We start from the raw sequence: 2372 nt of genomic DNA, 5'->3' as shown, positions 1-2372 counted from the left end.
GAGAGAGAGAGAGAGAGAGAGAGAGAGAGAGAGAGGGGTGGCCGGAGCTCAGGAGACTCAACGGAAGGAGGGACTAAACAGAGAGCAGATAATGAGAAGCGCCGGCTCTCCCGGAGGAATACGGCCAGCTGTCACTCACAAACCCCAGCGGCCACCTGGAGCCGGTTCCCACACTCACTAAACCCGCTGGAACTCAGTCTCATGTCATTCAGACTCTGTCAGGCTGACCCAGGATCAGACTCATGACTCTAGAGAGCTTCGGCTCACTCTCAGCTGATGCGGGTCCATGCAGAGCTGTTGTGCTTTGATGTGATGACTAAAGAGTTCAAATTTTATTTTATGGCACATTTGAACCGTTTATCTTGGCTAACAATAGCTGACTTATTTAAATGCCAAATACAGTTTAAACCAAGTTTATGAAATCATGAAAAGCTGCTAACACACAAAACACATGGGTAACCACTTAGAACACTCTAGTGACATTTTTTAACATCTAGTGCATTTAATATATATACTGTATATATATATATATATATACACACACACATACAGTATATATTTAGAAAATATTGACATGTATATATTTATATTCATATCATTTATATTATATATATTTAATATATAAACATAACATATTTATCTGAAATATATACATATTTCCTGCCATTTCTTTATATTTATTTGTGAAATGTACTAGCTTTTTTTGCAGTGTTGATTGTCACATTCATATCTACTCAAGGGTTCAGTGAGCATGCATCCTTATCTGCTTTAGATCAGCAGTAACATTACATTTCTGTTTACAATCACTCACTGTTTACTGTAATATTAATACCTTCATGTTCTATAGAGACTCATTGGGATCTGTAAAATTTGTGATAATAATTTTAAATCTATTATTTTTCCCTCCCCTTCTATAAATATTTTCTTCTGACCTAACAATGCAGAAGTTTTAACCCAGAAATGTGATTGTATAATATATAATTCTGTTTGGGTCTGTTTGACACACAAAACACATCAGTGACTCTTAAAGCCCAACCTGAATTATTGTAACATTAATGCAAAGGACGTTTGATGCACGTTATTAGATTTACATTTTGTTCATAATCGGTCAGAGCCTCAGTGTCTCTCAGACCAAACCGAACATAAAATCATCCAGTTTTGATGAACATATGAATGTTTTTAGTTCATGCATTCCCTGGGAATCAAACCCATGATGGTTATAAATGAAGGTGTTGTAATAAACTGCAGATATGCTGTAGCTTTGAGCTTTGAAAACCCTGAATAGGTCGCATTACAAAGAAAGAAATAGTAATAAAAATAAATAAAACATCTCTGCCTGCTTCATACAGGCTCTTTAACCCAGCGGTCAGGTTTGGTTGAGATGGGTCTCTCAGAATCACACTCTTCTGATGCTGCCACTGACGAGAATCAAAACAAAACACAAATCAAACCCAATCTGAATATAGTTATCATTTCCATCCTAACTACAGCAATCAACTGTCACTTCCTCATCATACTGTACATCAGTGCGGTTTATCAGTGCATATGACAGATTAACTTTTTTCAGACACATTAAAAAATCTTACCAACCCCAAACTTTAGAATAGTAATAGGTCACACTTTATTTTAAGGTCCAATTCTTGCTATAAACAAACCATTAACTATGACTTTTGCCTCAATAAACTCCTAATTCGCTGCTTATTAATAGTTAGGAAGGTAGTTGTTAAGTTTAGGTATTGGGTAGGATTAGGGATGTAGAATATGTGCTTTACAAGTACTACTACTACTACTAATAATAATTCTACTACTACTAAACTAATAAACTAATAAACAGCCAATATGCATGCTAATAAGCAACTAGTAAATAGTGGGAATTGGTCACTAAACTAAAGTGTTACCCAGTAATGTATTAGATATGTAAGTTCTTTATTAATTCACCAGGATATTTTGTTTAATGAATACAGCTTTGAATAATCTCTTAATTATGGAATAGTTTTCTGTGTTGAATTTGTGGCCAATGGAAGATATTAAAGAAACTGAGATATTAAACAGTTGATCCAGGTTCACAGTCACGTCTTCATAATGTTCACATAATCCGGATCTCTCTGAGACTACAGGAGAAAATCAAGACAAAATTATTATTACATACTGTAGATCAGCAATCAGTTTGTGCTATATTAAAGCATGGCAGCTCAGCAATACAATACATAAAATACAAATACACATACAGAACATTTATTGTAAGTATTTACCACATTTGATAAATCACTTTTTTTGACCGAAGCCGGATCGATGGATTTATGACTGGTAGCAGAAATCTGTCACACACACACACACACACACACACACACACACACACTCACACTCACACT

The 2372-nt window shown here is 35.2% G+C and overlaps 1 protein-coding gene across 1 annotated transcript in view; it reads right to left on the bottom strand.

Moving 5' to 3' along the window:
• Window positions 1-1925: 1925 nt before the first annotated feature.
• The window catches only part of LOC107757185 (uncharacterized), a 4207-nt gene continuing 3760 nt past the window's right edge, over window positions 1926-2372 (bottom strand). Inside the window, exon 8 of the mRNA XM_016574601.1 lies at window positions 1926-2111. Coding sequence (XP_016430087.1) covers window positions 2070-2111 — 42 coding nt within the window. The 3' untranslated portion in view covers window positions 1926-2069. The remainder of the gene's footprint in view (window positions 2112-2372) is intronic.

Source organism: Sinocyclocheilus rhinocerous, unplaced genomic scaffold (assembly GCF_001515625.1).
Source record: "Sinocyclocheilus rhinocerous isolate Xijiao unplaced genomic scaffold, SAMN03320098_v1.1 scaffold1464, whole genome shotgun sequence".
NCBI lineage: Eukaryota > Metazoa > Chordata > Actinopteri > Cypriniformes > Cyprinidae > Sinocyclocheilus > Sinocyclocheilus rhinocerous.
This window is presented reverse-complemented; position numbering and strand designations above follow the sequence as displayed.